A 16,105-nucleotide genomic window follows, 5' to 3' on the forward strand; every position below is an offset into this window, starting at 1 on the left:
GGGAGGTGGGTGGGGAGTCTTTCAGGTGGGTACCACCTGATGGGTCCAGAAGTATACATGATTGGCAGCTAATGCCGGGAGTGCTGGGGTTCTTACTGCCCCTTATCCCTTGCCTGCCTGGAGTCTTGAAGCCTGGATCTTGTCCTCTCCGGGCCTGGGCCTGGGGCTGGGGGTGGCCGATGGGATTTCGTGGGATAATCAAGGCAGCAAGTTGGTGCCTGGGATCCAGGAGTGGCTTGGAGGTGATGTCAGTGGGGCAGGAACTCAGGAAGAGAACTGTTACCTCTACACACAGCCTAATCTGGATGGGCTCAAGCCCTGGACTTGCCCACCTCCGAAGCTGTGGCCCACCAATTTCCTGGTGGGAAGAGGCGCTTGTAGACCTGCCTGGGATCCTCTTTGCAGGCTCCTGCTTCAAGCCACTTCAAGGCTTTATCTACATTGGCTAACTCTGATCTGGGCCCTGGAGTCATTCAGCTGGCCCAGCTTCATGGGCTCCCACAGGAAATGGTTCACTCATCCTAGATAGGGAGGGGATAAGAAGCAGGTGTCTGAACTCTGCAGTACAATAGAGAACCAGTATGGCCTAGTGGAAAGAGCACAGGCCTAAAAATCGGAGGACCCGGATTCTAACACTGGCTCTGCCAATTGCTTGCTGTGTGACCTTGGGTAAATCACTTAACTTCTCTGTGCCTCAGTTCTCTTGTTCTCCCTCTAACTTAGACTGTGAGGTCCATGCAGGTCAGGATGTGTCCATCCTATTGAATAATAATAATTGTAATAGTTATGGTATTTGTCAAGTGCTTACTGTGAGTCAGGCACTTTACTGAGCGTTGGGTCAGATACAAGCAAATCAGGTTGGACATGGTCCCTGTCCCACATGGGGCTCACAGTTTCGATCCCCGTTTTACAGATGGGGGAACTGAGGCACAGAGGAGTGAAGTGACTTACCCAGTCTCACAGCAGAGGAAATGGCGGAGCTAGGATTAGAACCCATGACCTTCCGACTCTATCCACTATGCCACGCTGCTTCTTGTATCTACCCCAGTGCTTGAGAAGCAGCATGGCTCAGTGGAAAGAGCATGGACTTAGGAGTCAGAGGTCATGGGTTCTAATCCCGGCTCTACCACCTGTCAGCTGTGTGACTATGGGCAAGTCACTTAACTTCTCGGTGCCTCAGTTATCTCATCTCTAAAATGGGGATTAGACTGACTGTGAGCCTCACGTGGGACAACCTGATTACCCTTTATCTGCCCCAGCACTTAGAACAGTGCTCAGCACATAGTAAGCACATAACAAATACCAACAATATTATTATAGTAAGTGCTTAACAAATACTGTGAGAAAAAAGAACAACAGAAAGGACCAGGTTAAGGACAGTGCCAGGCAGGCAGGTAGTGGCCAGGTGGGAAGGTGGCAGGTAATGAGTAGTCCAAACTTTGCAGTAGGGTAGGACTGGACTGAGGCCCATGTCAAGCAGGCAGGTGAGTGGGCAGTTGGTGAGGGAAGTGGCTGAGTAGGGAGGTGGCAGGCAGAAGGTGTCCTGAACTCTGCAGTAGGATAGAACTGAACTGAGGCCCATGCTGGGAAGGTGGGGAGCGGGTGGACAATTTGTGAGGGAGGTTGCTGGGCTGGCAGAGAAGTGGCAGGTGTCCTGAACTCAGTGGTAAGATCAAATAGGACCAAGGCTGGCTGTGGGAGATGATGGGGTAGGAGCAATGGGAAATAGTGGGATGGGGACAGAGGAGGTATAGGGAGAAACACAGGTTAGAACAGGCCCACTCGAATCCCCAAACCCTTCTTTGCCCAGCTCTCCCCACCAGAGACCCTGCCCCGCTCCCTCCTTCATTTAATAGTATTTATTGAGGGCTTACTATGTGCAGAGCACTCCTCTCCCCCTGCCATGCCCAGCAGCCACACCATTCCCACCAAATGTATGGTGCAGTGCCAGCTGCCAGCCTCATCTGGGCAGGACAACAGATAGGCTGCTCCCTACCCCTGACCCTGGGGTCTTTGGGCCACCTCTGCCCGGGAGCAGCACAAGCAGGACTGAAAACCAAGGGTGTATGTGAGGGATTTGGACAGCTTTACTGGTTGGAGGTGGTCCCCTATTATATACCCTGGGAACATGTGCATGATTCAGTGAGGTGTCAGCCCCCGGCTTCTTTGTGCCCCCATCCTTCTGCTCCCCTGTTCTCCACCCCTTCTGTCCCCCTTTCCAGATGCCAGCTGCCCTCAGGGAGGTGGCAAGGAGGTCAGCAGGCCACAAGTCTGCCAGGAGCCTGGTGTTTTTCTTCCATGGCCGAGTCCTCTGCCCAGTGAGTCCAGTGAGCAGGCTGGAGGGTCAAGTGATGCTGAGTCCAGTCTGAGTCGCCCCTTTCCTGGGCACAAGCTGGGGGCACGGAACCCACCCAGGGCAGCCTCTCAGGGCCAACACAGAGAACCAGCTTGGGTGCGAGAGTGGATTTTTCGGAGGAGCCTGGTGAGGATGGCGTTGACTCTGGTCTCTGTCCTTGGTCTCAGGCACTCAGGGATCTCAGGGCTTCCAGGAAGGATGGGTCTTGGGGGGGGGGAGTGCCATACGTAGAGGTGGCTTGGTGGGTGGGGTCCACCTTGATGGGGAGAAGGCGCCAAGGTGATGGGATCGTCATGGTTCCTGAGCTGCTGTGGTTTCCAGGGATTTTCAGCAGGCCGATGATAGCACGGCCACCATCTCCAGTGACATCACTGTGGCCCCTTTGGGCATCATTTGTTCCCTGATAACATCACGGTCCCCAGTGACATTGCCATGGTTTCTGATGAGGTCATGGTGGCCTCCAGTAACATTACCATCATCTTTGGTTGGTTGGACACTCTTGGCTCAGGCACTGCTGGACCCCTGGCCCAACATCTCTCTGAGGGGCCAGGTGTCCCCTAGCTTGTGTGGGACGTAGGGTGGGGGAAGAGTCATCCTCCTCCCCGCAGGGCCCATCACTGCCTTCCCCACTGACTCCGTTCAATGCCCTGGCTCTCCTTGCTCCTGCTGGCAGCGGGTGATAGGGTCTCAGGATCCTGGGGTGGGTGGGCAGCACTCCTCCCACTGAGACAACCCTACATCCCTCCCAAGAGCCAGTGTCACACAGGACCCCAGTGTGGCCAGCTGGCCACTCAGCGGAGGGGGCTGGAGTGGCTGAGGGGGCTGAGGTCTTTGCCCCCACCCGCTGGAGGCTTCAGGCAAGGTCATCCCAGGGCTGAGCCCCCAGGATCTTATGGAGGGTAGAGGACCGCCCCCCAGCCGCCGCCCGGCCCCCTCTCCCGGTTCACACAGCCGTGGACTGCTTGATGCTGTGGAAGCTAACACGGGTGGGCGAGGTGGGGATGGACATGGCGCGGGCCACCCTGACACGGATTGAGTGTTTGTCCTGCCAGCGATGCCACCTCTTCCGGACAGCCGAGCGGACCTGCAGGCACAAGGAGTGGTCACTTTCTCTGGCCTGCAGAACTTCCACCCCTTGCTCTCCCGGACATAAGCCCTTCCCTCCTGGGGCTGGTCTGATTCTAGTCTGATTACTTACCTGCCCCCCGGCTGCACTCCACTCTTGGAGAGGAGGGTCAGTCTGAGCCTGGTGGTCCTGTCCTACCAACGACCCCTCAGCCTCAGTACTCCCCATGCCCCCAGGGCAGACCCCATCCCACAGGGTGACTTCAGCTTCCCGTGGGCTCTGCCCTGCCACTGAGAGAAGACTTCTCCATTGGACTCTGTTCCCCTCAGCTCTCCCACTCGAGCACCCTGACTGAGGTGGATGACGATGGAATTGGCTCAGAGTTTATGTGCTTATTATTTCCCCCTCTAGACTGTAAGCTCAATGTGGGCAGGGAATATGTCTACTAACTATAACAATATAATTGTTATATTGTAATAATAATAATGATGATGATGGTATTTGTTAAGCACTTACTATGTGCCAAGCACTGTTATAAGCACTAGGGTAGATACAAGGTAATCAGGTTGTGTCCCATGTGGGGTTCTCAGTCTTCATCCCCATTTTACAGATGAGGTAACTGAGGCACAGAGAAGTTAAGTGACTTGCCCAAAGTCACAAAGCTAACAAGTGGCAGAGGTGGGATTAGAACCCAGGGCCTCTGACTACCAAGCCCGTGCTCTTTCCACTAAGCCACACTGCTTCTCTAGTACTGTACTGTCCCAAATGCTCGGTACAGTGCTCTGCACACAGTAAGCACTCACTATATACATTGTTTGATTTATCCTGGCTCAGCCACTTGTATGCTGTGTGACCTTGAGTAAGTCACTTCACTTCTCTTTGCCTCAGTTCCCTCACCTGTAAAATGGGGATTGAGAATGTGAGCCCCACATGGAACAGGGACTGTGTCCAACCCGATTTACTTATATCCACCCCAGCGCTTCGTACAGTGCCTGGCAACATAGTAAGCACTTAACAAATACCATAATAATTATTATTATCAGAACTAGATTGTCACAGGCAATTCCTTGGATTGGGACACCTGGATTCCAATATGGGCTCTGCCCTGATATGCTATGTGACTTTGCAGAGGATTGTGCTCCTCTCTGGTCCAGCCCCTGGCTCCCCTCTGTACCAAGGAGAGTTGTTTAGTTGACTCCCAGGCCGAGGTTCCCATATCAGGAGTTCACCCTATCTCAATAACCCCAACAGTCAGGAAATTCTTCCTCCTGTCTAACTGCTCTCTCCTGCTGTGACTGAGTCCTGTCCCATGCTTCCTGGGAGAACAGCGAAGTCACCAAGATACCCTTCAGTTTCCCTGCTTCCTCACAGCCCCACTGTTCCTCCATGCCTTGTCCTGGGCTGGTCACTTTAATCACTCTGCTATCACACCCCTCGTGGTGATCTCCCTCAGTGATCTGTTTAATCACAAAGGGCCAGAACTGGATCCCAGCCTCCGAACCAAACCCCAGCCTCCAGACCGAACCCCAGCCTCTAGGCCAGACCCCAGCCTCGGAACTGGACTCCAGACTAAGTACCGAACCCTAGTCCCTGGAGAGCAGCTGCCTCTGCTGGCCTGGCCTCTGCTGCTTCACCACGGGGCTCTGTCAGCTTTCACTGGTAAGGAATGAATGACCCCCTCGTTGATGACCTTTGGGCAGCCAGGGGTTGATTCTGAACTTCAGGTCTTTTTCAGCTGCCTAGCTAGCCAGTCTCCATCCTCGGTTTGATTTTGTCCCTGTGTGTGCTTTCCCCCTCCCCCTCCCACCCTTTCCCTCACCCCGGGCCAATACCCTTCACACACTTATTCTTATTGTAAGGGAAGTGGGGAAATGAAGGGGAAGGGGAAAGGAAGAGGAGGGAGAGAGAGGATGTCCTAACCTCGCTGTTGAGGAAGCAGTAGAAGACGGAGACAAAGAAGCCCTGTGGGGAAGGAAGAACAAGTTCTAGTCACCCACCCTACCCGCACCAAGTTCTCAGGGTCCCCTTTTCCTCAGGGTCCCCCCATCAAGGTTTCCCCCAGAATCCCCCTGACTCCAATTCCTGGGGTCCTCCCCCACCCCCACCAGCGGCCAGGATAAGGGGAAAAGTGCTCTGGGGTAGGGGTGCACTCTGGCACTGGGCTCCAGACTTGGAAGATTGAGGTTTAGGGTTCAGGTTTTGGGATTCGGGTGGGAGGTGTCCTACCTGGAAGGACTCCAGGAAGGAATTGAAGTAGATGAAGGTGACACGGGAAATCTCATCTTCCCCTGGGTTGACGAAGAAGAGCATGTACGTCAGACCCAGGAGGGGCAGGAGCACCAGGGTGGCCTTCACAGCTTTCCTGGGAGAGGGAGCGCATCAGTCACCTGATCACTCCCCCGACCTCCAAATCAGATGCTCATCCATGCTCCCCCATCTGACTCTTCCCTGTCCTGTCCAACCCAACCCAACCCCCACCCCCTGCCCACCCCCCACCAGTATCCCGAATCTTCCCATCTGTGAGCCCCTCTCCCCCACCACACAGCCCCTAGAGCTGCATGGATCCCCTCCAGGTGGGTGACAAGAAAGACCAGGTAGTGGGTGGAGGTAGGCCGACCCTTCTTGCTGACTGCAGGACGGCTTCACTGAGCCAGGGGCCAGGGCCAGGGCCAGAGGAGATGTAGAGGCTTCACTGCTGAGCTAGGGGCTAAAGGTGTGGGGGCTGCTCTGCCAAGGCTGGAGGCCTTGAGGGGTGGAGCTGTAGGGGCTGGCCCAGGGAACACTGGACTATCTTAGATCAGGCAGTGTTGAGTGCAGGAGAGGCCTGGATACTGTAGGAAGAGTTGGGCATGGGTTGGGGGTTGGAGGTCTGGGGGCAAGAGGGTTTGTCTCGAGGCTGGTCAGGAAGGGGTGGTCTATCCCAGGGCATGGGGGCTAACCTGTACTGGATGGTCTCTGATGTAGTGGATGCTCGGAGTTTGGTCATGAGGATCCGGACGATATTGAACAGGAAGATGAAGTTGATCTGAAACAGACTTAGGCCTGGTCCCCAAGGGTCTGAGCCCTGAGGGTCTGAGCCCCCAGGGCCCATTCCCTGAAGGTCTGAGCCCAAAATAGGGGCAGGGTGGAGACAGGACAGGGGGACTCCATGGGCCAGGATGGGGAGGGCCGGATGCTGGTCCAACTCTCCTGCTCCCACTGGACCCCTGGTTCCCACTCCGGAGGGCCTGAGGACTTGGGGAATCAGAAGTCCTTGACTCATTCTCAGGAGCTTTGGGGATTTGTCTCTCTAGAGTCCCCCAGCCCCTGGATCTTGCCCCTCCTGGATTTCAGTGTCAAAGCCTGGGCTTCCCCAAACTGAGAAGAGAGGTAGGAGGTGCCCAGGGTAGAGGCCTGTATGGGAGATTTTTGGGGGTGGGGGCGGGGGCAGGGGTGGGAACTGCTCTCACCAGCAGGACGAGGATCATGGGCCCTTGGTAGATATAATCTGTGTACACGCCAGCCCGCTTCCCGAACCAGCACCTGCAGGGACCAGGAACGGGTAGCCCTGGGATGGACTCAGCTCTGCTCCGGCCCCCAGGGCCCCTGTAGCCCTTCTGGCCCCTAGGCCCTCACTGCCCCTGTAGCTCCAGGCTGGCCAGGTACCAGCTGGGGCACCCAGCCCTGAGTAGGCACCCAGCCCCAAGTAGTAGACAGTGCTCAGGGCCACCCATCGCCAGTAGAGTAGCAGTCCTTGGAGGCTGGGAGCAAGGATACTTTTTCTGCCCTGGCCCTGGGAGACCCACCCCATCGCCCCTCCCATCCACCATCGAGGGGAAGGGCAAGGGCAGGGTAGGGACGGGGCAGAGCCAGGTGTGGGGGCAGGAGCAGGAGCAGGGGCAGAAGCAGAAGAAAGGGAGGGGGCAGAAGGAGGGGTGGGGGTGGGGGGAAGGGTGACACTCACTTCTCATTGTCATAGTACAATTTCCCAATGGCCCAGGCCACAATGATGGGAACAGGGACGCCTGTGGGGAGTCCGAGGGCAGTCATCATGTGGCTGTTTGATAAACCCCTCCCCACTCCCACCCACTCCCGACTCCAGGAAGAGACCTCCCCACAACCCTAAGCCTGGAAGGGACTCAAGGGAGTTCATCTCATTCATCACCCCCAAGCCCCACTCCCTACAGACGACCCCTGCCTCCATCTAGGGCTGGAGAGCAGCTTCCTGATCCCAGTCCAGGACCCTACTCAGGGGGCAAAAGGTGGGCATGGACACTGGCAGGGATGGGCTGAGGATCGGCTGGAGATGTTTTCCCCAGGAGGACAGGTGGGGGCAGGTTCAGGGGGTTCCCCAGAGAAAATGAGTCTGGAGTGCTGCGGGGCCTAGACGGGATTCCACAGAACACCAGATCCCAGAAGGTGGGAGGTAAGGGTCCAGATATGAGGTGCTTGATGGGGGTCAGGTGACCTAGGGAGTTAAACATCCTGAAAGGGTTAGATGTTGGGGCGCAGGGGAGGGTCAGGTGTCCCTGGGGGGATGTGTCACACCCCAGAGGGGCAAGGGAAGCCAGATGTCTGGAGGAGGGGTCTGATGTCCTGGGATGGGGTTCAGACCTCCTGGGGGGGAATCAAATGATCCAGGGATGGTCAGACATCAGGGGAGTTGGGGAGGGGGGCAATCAGACACCCAGGGAGTGTCAGAAGTCACAGGGTAGGGGGTTCAGATGTCCCAGGAGGGGAGTGTTCAGAGTGTTCGAGAGAAGCAGCGTGGCTCAGTAGAAAGAGCCCGGGCTTGGGAGTCAGAAGCCATGGGTTCAAATCCTGGCTCTGTCACTTGTCAGCTGTGTGACTGTGGGCAAGTTACTTCACTTTTCTGTGCCTCAGTTACCTCATCTGTCAAATGGGGATTAACTGTGAGCCTCACGTGGGACAACCTGATTACCCTGTATCTACCCCTGTGCTTAGAACAGTGCTCTGCACATAGTAAGCACTGAAAAAATACCAACATTATTATTATTATGTCCAGGGGAAGCTCAGACATCCCGGGGGGGTGGAGGCATCAGGTGTTGGGTTGGGGGGAGACTCAGACGTTCTGGGGCCCCCGGGATTCTGCACTAACACCAGCCGAGGCACAGGAACATCCAGCGGCGCAGGCGGTCAGCACAGTAGGTGAGCACGATGGCGGTGTGCAGGTAGCAGCCCTCTCCAAACATCCAGAAGAAGTTGGTCACATGGAAGTAGTTGTAGATGGCAGTGACCAGGCGGCACCAGGCCTGGGGGTGGGGGACGAGAGCTGGGCTGGGCCTGCCGGACCCCGACCCGCTTGCCCACCGGTCCCGACCCTTGTCCATCTGTGTTCTCTCGGCCCCTTCCCCTGGACCCCAGACCCCTGGGGCACTCTCGCCCTGCCTCCACATCCTCCAGATTCCAGACCCCTCCCCACAGCCCCGTGGGACAGGCAGACGCACCACGTTGCTGTGGTGGACAGCAGGGTTCATGGTCAGCTGCACCACGAACCAGGTGGCGTTGCGAAGGATGAAGGCCGAGATCAGGTTCCAGTGGATGATGTTGCGAAGGCAGCGGATGCTCCTGGGAGGGGCGACGATAGGGAGTGATGGCAGGTGGTGACGATGGCAGGGGGCGACAGCAGGGGGTGGTGGCAGGAGTGTGGATGTGCTGCCCCGGACTTGGGGGCCGAACTGGGGTGCTGATCTGGACTTGGAGTGGGCAGGAATGCTGAGCTAGCATTAGGGGTGGGCAGGGGTGCTGAGCTGGCATTGGGTGGCAAGCAGGGGTGGTGCACTGGCACTGGGGGGAGGGTTTGAGCATTGAATGGTATCAGCCCCCCAGGAGTGGCAGCTCATTCCCCGGGCTTAGTTCCCAGATACTTGCATCCCATGCCAGCCTCCCAACCAGCTGGCTGTCCCGGAGCACACATTGCCTGGCTCTGGCTCAGCTTCGGTGGTCATCGAGAACTTGGGATGAGTAGCTTGGCTCTCTCCCCTTCTGGTCCTCTCCCTGCCCACCTCCCCACTCGCCCCTAGGCAGCCCACAAGCCCTCGCCATGGGCCCTGGATATCGGTGCACACCTGCCCCCGGCCCCATGAGTGGGAGTAGTGGCGGCTCTCTCACCTGAGCCTCAGGAACAGGGCGAAGGCAACCAGCAGGGTCCCCAGAGACACGCAATGGCCCAGGTAGTTGATGCTGACAGCCACGTGGTAATGCAGTCTGCTCCTCCGCCTCTATGGGTAGGAAACGGGGAACGGGAGTGGGACTGAGACTGATTGATCAGTCAGGGAATGGCATTTATTGAGTGCTTACTTTGTTCAGGGCACTGTACTAAGCGTTTGGGAGAGTTCAATACAGCAAGAGTTGGTAGACATGTTCCCTGCCTAACAGAAGCTTACAGTCTGAGGGGATGAAGGGTATGGGGTGAGAGGGAGTGGAGGAGTAAGGGGGTGAAGAGGTGAGGGGCAGTGGCATGAGGGAAGTGGGGGGATAGAGGGGAAGTGGAGGGGAGTGGGAAGGTAGGAGTGAGAGTGGTGAAGGGACAGGGAGATGGGGAGGTGAGGTGGGGTGGAGGGTGAGGGAGATGAGGGGGCACAGGAGGTTGAGGGGACATGAAGTGGGGTGGGGAGGTGAGGGGAAACTGTGGGTGAGGTGAGTAGGGAGGGGAGACAGGGTGGACATTAGGGGGCTCAGGATATGAGGGGGGTAGGGGATGTGGGGTGCCACTCTTTGAGTCTCAGGGCAGTTTCTAGGTCACCCATTGGGTCTCAGGACAATTCCTAGGCCACAGGTAGGATCCCAGAGAGGTTTCTAGGCTACCCATCAGGTTCAATATCAACCTCTTGGTTTCAGTCAAGATGGGCCTGCCATAGCCAGCCCTTCCAGAGTGTGGTTTTCTATTCAGGGGTCCCCAGGGATCCCAGACCAATGAAATCCTAGATTATAGCAGCCCCATGCAAGACTGGGGTGGGGGGGCAGAGGTGGGGTGTAGAAACTATCAGGAGCCTCCTGGGGGAGCTGAAACAATCAGGAACCTCCTGGGGAAGAGATCAAAAGCCTCCTGGGGGAGCTGAAATGATCATGAGCCTGCTGGGGAACAAATCAGAGCCTTCTTAAGGGGTGTTGTGGGGGAAACGATCAAGGCCTCCTGAGGAAGGGGAAAGGATGATCCAAGCCTCCTGGGGGAGAGGAAATGATCTGAGCCTCCTGGGAACAGCCTCTGCTGGCATTTATTATGTGATTACTGTATGCAGAGCACTGTGTTGAGCGTTTGGGAGAGTACAATATTACGGAGTTGGTAGACATGTTCCCTGCCAACCAGGAACTGACAGTCTAGAAGGGGAGACAGACATTAAAATAAATCACAGATGCTGGGGTGAATATAAAGTGTTTAAAGGGAACAGATCCAAGTGAGGCAGAAGGGCAAAGCAATAAGGGGAAATGAGGGCTTAGTCAGGGAAGACCTCTTGGAGGAGATGTGATTTTAATGAGGCTTCAAAGGTAAAGAGATTGATGATCTTTCGGATATGAAGGGGAATGGGAGTTCCAGGTCAGAGGCATGCAGGATGTAGACAAGGGGTCAGTGGTGAGACAGATGAGATCAAGGTAGACTGAGAGGTTGGTGATAGAAGAGTGAAGTGAGCGTGCTAGGTTGTAGTAGGAAATTAGAGACTGAAGATAAGAGGGGGTGAGCTAATTGAATGCTTTAAAGCTGATAGTAAGAAGTTTCTGTTCGACGCAGTGGTGAATGGGCAACTACTGGAGGTTCTTGAGAAGCGGGAAGATGTGGACTGAGCATTTTTTTAGAAAAAAATGATCTAAGTAGGAAAGTGAAGTATGGACTGGAGTAGGGAGAGGCAGGAGCCAGGGAGGTCAGCAAGGAGGTTGTTGTGGTAGTCAAGGCAGGATATTATAAGTGCTTGGATCAGCATGGTAGCAGTTTGGATGGAAAGGAAAGGGAAGATTTTAACAACACTGTGAAGGTAGAACTGACAGGATTTCCTGACAAGTTGAATATGTGGATTGAATGAGAAAGATGAGTCCAAAAAAATGCCAAGGTTATGAGCTTGTAAGACAGGGAGGGTGGTAGTGCTGTCTACAGTGATGGGAAAGGCAGAGGCAGGATAGGGTTTGGGTGGGAATGTGAGGGGTTCAATTATGAATGTGTTAAGTTTGAAGTTTTGATGGGACATCCAAATAGAGTTGTCCTGAAGGCAGAAGGAAATACAAGACTGAAGAGACAGAGAAAGGTTGGGCTAGAGATGTAGATTTGGGAATCACCCACAGAGAGATTGGTACTTTAAGCCAAGGGAGCACATTAGTTCTCCAAAGGAGTGGTGTAGATGGTGAATTGAAGGGGACCCAGAACTGAGCCTTGAGGGACTCCCACAGTAAGACGGTGGGATGCAGAGGAGGAAGCAGAGAAAGAGACTGAAAATGAGCAGGCAGAGAGGTAGAAGCAGAACCAGGAGAGGGTACTTTCAGTGAATCTAAGGTTGAATAATATTTTCAGGAGAAGGGGGTGGTCGGCTGTGTCAGAGGCAGCTGAGAGGTCCAGGAGCATTAGCATGTAGTAGAGGCTATTAGCTCTGGCAAGAAGGAGATCATCAGTGACCTCTGAGAAGGCTGTTTTGATGGAGTGAAGGGGATGGAAGCCGTATTGGAGGGGGTGAAGGAGAGAATTGAAGGAGAGGAAGTGGAGGCAGTGGGTGTTGTAGACAACTCGCTCAAGGGGTTTGCTTAGGAATGGTAGGAGGAAGATGGGGCGATAACTAGAGGGAGGGTTTTATTAGGATGAGGAGACATGAGCACATTTGAAAGCAGTGGGAAGAACCCCATTTGGGTGTAGAGCCACCCCAGGCTCCAGGCTGGACTGCTCCTTCTTAAACCAAGGGGTTTCCCAGACTTCAGAACCCTGGGCCAGATGGTCACCAACATTCCTGCCCCTTTGGCCCATGGACCCCTCACTGATCACCCTGGCCGTTCACTATCCCCCCAGGCATAGTGGTCACCCCGGGACCCCTCACAACTTACTCCCAGCCCCTTACAGCTCACCTCCAGCCTCTCATTACTCCCCTGGTCCTTTGCTGATGCCCCCATCCCCTCACAACTCACCCTTGGCCCCCTCACTGACCTTCCAGTTCCTCTCACTAACCCCCCATGGCTCCTTGTTGTCTCCCCCAGCCTCTCGTTGTCCTCCCAGGCCTCTTGCTGCCCTCCCTGGCCCCTTACTGTCCCCTTGCCCCAGCCCTTCACTGTACCCTTCCAACACCTCACTGTCTTCTCAGACCTCCCACTGACCCCCTCCACCTGGCTCCTCACTCCCTCCTCTGGAACCCTCATTGACCCCTTCTGGTTCCTTGCTGATCCCCCCTCCCCCAACCCCTCCCTAGCTCCAGGAATCTGAGAAGCAGCTGCCATAGATTCAGAAGCTCAGGGTAAACATCAGAGCAGCCTCTGTGGGGAAGGTTTTTTTTCCTCAATTAAAAAAAATAATTTTACAGAAAATTCACATAGGCAACAAGACTATAAAAGTGACACCTACCGAGCCTTGTGCCCCCTGCCCCTGATGCACACACACCCACACACACAATATGCCTACATATGCACACACTCATGAGTGCTCACACACACACCCATTTTCACATAGGCATGCAAACACACATAGGTGCACATATTTAAACACACATAATAATAATAATAATGATAATGGCATTTGTTAAGTGCTTACTATGTTCCAGGAATTGTACTAAGCTCTGGGGTGGATACAAGCAAATTGGGTTGGACACAGTCCCTGATACATATGAGGGTCACAGTCTCAACACAGATGAGGGAACTGAGAAGTGAAGTGACTTGCCCAAGGTCAAACAGCAGACAAGTGGCGGAGCTGGGATTAGAACCGATGACCTTCTGATTCCCAAGCCCATGCTCTATACACTATGCCCAGGTACACACTCAGAAACCCATCATCCCACACAAACATGCACAGGTGCAAACACTAACACAGATACATGTAAGTACCTACCAAAAGACCGTATACAGATACACGTGCTCACACATATGCATGAGTGCACACACACATGCACGGGTGCACACATACACATGCACAGCTGCACACACCTGGGTGCAACCCATCTCTTCCATCCATTTCTAAGGCAGAGAAGCAGAGCAACTATGTTGGGGAAGCAGCAGATCTCACCCAGGGCCTGGGATTCCCAAGCAGAGGCATATCCATCGGCCCAGAAACTCTTGGTCCACCTCGCCTGGGCCCCCTTGACCTCTTGGCTTTGTCCATCAGGCAAGGATGAGGTGTCACTTTGGGGGGGCGTGCCTGAGCTGACTTCCCCATGTGCTGCTCTGGTGGTTGGGGCCCAGGCCCCTCAAGGGAAGGCAGCCACCAGAATGGAACCCTCAGCACTTTTTTCTCTAGTCCACCAGCCTCCATTCCCTAATGGCCTCTGCCTCAGGTAATGCTTACCCCCCTACCAGCCTCTACCCTTGCCAAGGCTCACCCTCCACCAGCCTCCGCCCCAGACAAGGCTCGCCTCCCCATTGGCTCCCAAGTTGGAGCCTCCAAATATGCCAGAATTCCATCTGGAGTTTTGAAAATCTGTCAGAATTCCAGGATATGTAGGAGGAGGGAGTCTCAGTGTCTTCGCTGCTGGTCCCTGGGCCTCTAGCACCTTCAGAAGCAGTGTGAAGTGTGAAGTGTGAATAGGCAGCAAGAAGCAGTATTGCTTAGTGGAAAGAGCATGGGCTTGAGAGTCAGACGTCAAGGGTTCTAATAATCCCAGCTCTGCCACTTGTCATCTGTGTGACTTTGGGCAAGTCATTTAACTTCTCTGTGTCTCAGTTACCTCATCTGTAAAAGGGGGACTGAGACTATGAGCCCCATGTGGGACAACTTGATCACCTTGTATCTCCCCCAGTGTTTAAAACAGTGCTTGGCACATAGTAAGTGCTTAAAAAATGCCATCATTATTATTCAGGGACTGGGGTAGATTGGGGTGGTGGTGCAGCAGGACATAGACCTCAGCTCTTGTAGCCTAGTAAAGGGTCCCTGCCCACGCTGGGAAAATACTGGGCCAGGGGCCAGGCCTTCCGGGTGGGTGGGAGGACCCAGGATTTAAGCTCCTGCCTCCTCCACTAGGACAACAACCTCCACCCCACCTCCCACCATCCCCCCACCCGCCCCAGGCCTGCCGGTGGTTCGGACCTTCCTCCAGGCAACCCCCGGGTGTCCCCAGTACCTCTTCGTTGAGGATCTCCTGACACTGAGAGTAGTTGACGCGGGGGGCCCAGCTCCCGTTGGTGAGACATTCTCGGTAGCCATGGTCTGAGGGAGAACAGCGGGCTTGGAGAGGGACCCAGGACCTCAGGGTTCCCCCCAGGTCCTTCCCAGAACCCCCAGCATAGGGCCTGGATGACAGCATGCATGTGGTGGGTATGGGTGGTGAGGATGAAGGGAGTGAAGGGGGAAGGGGGGAGGGGAGGGAGAAGTATGAAGTGAGGGATGAGAGAGAACCAGGTTGCCATGCCTCTCCAATCTGGGGAGTAGGGAGACCCTCTGAGGAGCAGGGGGAATCTCTCACTGCCACATGCTGCTTCTCTTTCCCTGGGGTAGAAACACTGTCCCACTACCAGCCTCCAAACCCCCCATTCCCTTCAGATCAATCAATCAGTCAAAGGTATTTATTGAGCATTCACTGGGTGCAGAGCACTGCACTTCACCGGCTCCTCCCCGGCCCCTCCCTGGTCGACCCTGGCCCGGGGTCCCTCGTACTTGTGGTGTTGTAGCGGACTCCGTAGAAGTAGGCAGGGCAGGGTCGAGACACAAGCTGCCCAGCCGGGCTCCGGGGCCAGCATGTCCCGATGAGGTCCACGGAGGCGTTGCACTGGGGCCCTGGAGGAGGAGGAGGAAGCAGAGAGGTTGGGAACTGCAGCACACTAGATTTAGGTGAGACCCCCGGAAGAACTGGGACTCTCGAGTCTTCCCTGGATTTCCATGCAAAGCACCAGGCTCAGAGAAGAGAGGGTCCTGGGGCCAGGAGCCGGGATGTTCAGGGCCGCTGCATCACCTGCTGCTCAGTTAGCTCCGTGCTAGCCTCTATTAGCCCCTCCTCCCAGCCCCATCCCCAAGGCCACCCCCAACTATCCCCTCCCTCTGCTTATCTGGAAGAGGAGGAGACAAAGGGGGAAAGCAGCGCTGTGACTGCAGTTGCTGCTTTGACTTTTGCGTTTGAATCCAGGCAGAACTAGAGCGCATCTCGTAGACCATAAAGGCGTGGGGAAGTTGTGGGGAAGTTGTGGGGAGGTGGAAGCGGGGTATGATTGGTTTTTGTCGAAGTTACTGTTCCCCGGACCCAGGGGTAGCTTCATCTTCACGGGAGGATTTTCCAGGCCTGCAGCCACCGCTCCTCCCTGCTCGACCCCGGTTCCTGCCCCCACTCTCTCCCTGCCCCCACTCTCTCCCTGCCCCCTCCCCACTCCCTCCCTGACCCGAGCAGGAGCTGAAGCCCAAATTTGGGAAGAGGAGGCCCAGTGGCTCCTGGGGACAGAGGAGGGAGTCACCCAGCTTTTCTATCAGAATTGTAAAATGCTCTCTGGAAATTCAGAGAAATTCAGTCCCTGTTCTCCCCCTTACTTAGATTGCTAGTCCCACGTGGGGTAGGGACTGTGTCTACCCTGATTAACTT

The 16,105-nt window shown here is 55.3% G+C and overlaps 1 protein-coding gene across 2 annotated transcripts in view; it reads right to left on the reverse strand.

Annotated features, from left to right (window-relative positions):
• Nucleotides 1–1,842: 1,842 nt before the first annotated feature.
• Nucleotides 1,843–16,105, reverse strand: part of LOC100083324 (corticotropin-releasing factor receptor 1) — a 30,615-nt gene continuing 16,352 nt past the window's right edge. Inside the window, exons 3-13 of one of the 2 annotated variants that reach the window (XM_029076152.1) lie at nt 15,193–15,312; nt 14,660–14,745; nt 9,534–9,643; nt 8,870–8,990; nt 8,521–8,674; nt 7,366–7,426; nt 6,872–6,944; nt 6,362–6,447; nt 5,649–5,784; nt 5,343–5,384; nt 1,843–3,440 (exon numbers count right to left, since the gene is read on the reverse strand). In XM_029076152.1, the coding sequence (XP_028931985.1) occupies nt 3,300–3,440; nt 5,343–5,384; nt 5,649–5,784; nt 6,362–6,447; nt 6,872–6,944; nt 7,366–7,426; nt 8,521–8,674; nt 8,870–8,990; nt 9,534–9,643; nt 14,660–14,745; nt 15,193–15,312 (1,130 nt within the window). In that variant the 3' untranslated portion in view covers nt 1,843–3,299. The remainder of the gene's footprint in view (nt 3,441–5,342; nt 5,385–5,648; nt 5,785–6,361; nt 6,448–6,871; nt 6,945–7,365; nt 7,427–8,520; nt 8,675–8,869; nt 8,991–9,533; nt 9,644–14,659; nt 14,746–15,192; nt 15,313–16,105) is intronic. The other variant, XM_029076153.1, reaches the window with a different exon arrangement.

The sequence above is a fragment of the Ornithorhynchus anatinus genome, chromosome 11, assembly GCF_004115215.2.
Source record: "Ornithorhynchus anatinus isolate Pmale09 chromosome 11, mOrnAna1.pri.v4, whole genome shotgun sequence".
Lineage (NCBI taxonomy): Eukaryota > Metazoa > Chordata > Mammalia > Monotremata > Ornithorhynchidae > Ornithorhynchus > Ornithorhynchus anatinus.